This window comes from Sinocyclocheilus rhinocerous, unplaced genomic scaffold (assembly GCF_001515625.1).
Source record: "Sinocyclocheilus rhinocerous isolate Xijiao unplaced genomic scaffold, SAMN03320098_v1.1 C35858236, whole genome shotgun sequence".
In the NCBI taxonomy this organism is placed as follows: Eukaryota; Metazoa; Chordata; class Actinopteri; order Cypriniformes; family Cyprinidae; genus Sinocyclocheilus; species Sinocyclocheilus rhinocerous.
Genome location: NW_015765757.1, coordinates 1 through 669, shown reverse-complemented (window position 1 = coordinate 669; position 669 = coordinate 1). Strand labels below are relative to the sequence as shown.

The 669-nt window shown below is 54.4% G+C and overlaps 1 protein-coding gene across 1 annotated transcript; it reads right to left on the bottom strand.

Annotated features, from left to right (window-relative positions):
* Positions 1-15: 15 nt before the first annotated feature.
* Positions 16-626, bottom strand: LOC107735186 (pituitary homeobox 1-like; the record flags this gene model as incomplete). The annotated part of the gene is made up of 1 exon (XM_016546955.1): positions 16-626. A coding segment is annotated over one exon (537 nt), but the record flags the coding sequence as incomplete, so codon positions are not given.
* Between the last annotated feature and the right edge of the window lie 43 nt (positions 627-669).

Below are 669 nucleotides of genomic sequence, written 5' to 3'. Positions count from 1 at the left end.
ATCCGCATATTCCACTGCAAAATGCCGATCGCACCAAATCCAGTACGGTTGTTATTTCTCCCGGGGTCCGTTCACTGGAGGTTAACTCGTCAGCTGTTGTACTGGCATGCGTTTAGACTAGAGCCGGGACTCTGCAACCCGCTATATCCGAAAGATGGATGCTGCTTGGATCTCAGTCTTAAGGAGTTGCAAGTGTCCCTGTAGACGCTGTAAGGAGATCCCGGAGGTCCGTAGGGGCACGCTGACGAGCTCATGGCCGGACTGATCGCGGAGCTCCCGATACCGTTCAGGTTACCGATGTTGTTCAGGCCGGTGGTCGGCATGCCAGGCACGGCGGAGTGTCCCATCCCAGACGCCATGCTCATGGAGGAGATCGAGGTCGGGGCTGAGAACATGGACTGGGACGTGAGGGGACTCATGGAATTAAAGAAGGTGAAGTTCTTGGTGGACAGCGGGGTTGGGGCCAGGCCTTTGTTGGTCCAGTTGTTGTAGGTGTACGCGGGGTAGACGTCCTCATACGGCTGCATTAGTCCGCTGAACTGGGGCAGGTAACTGTTCTTACACAAATCCATTTGCTGGTTGCGCTCCCTTTTTCTCCATTTCGCCCTCCGATTCTTGAACCAAACCTATGGAAGAGGACGCGTTATTCACTCAAGCTCAACAAATGCT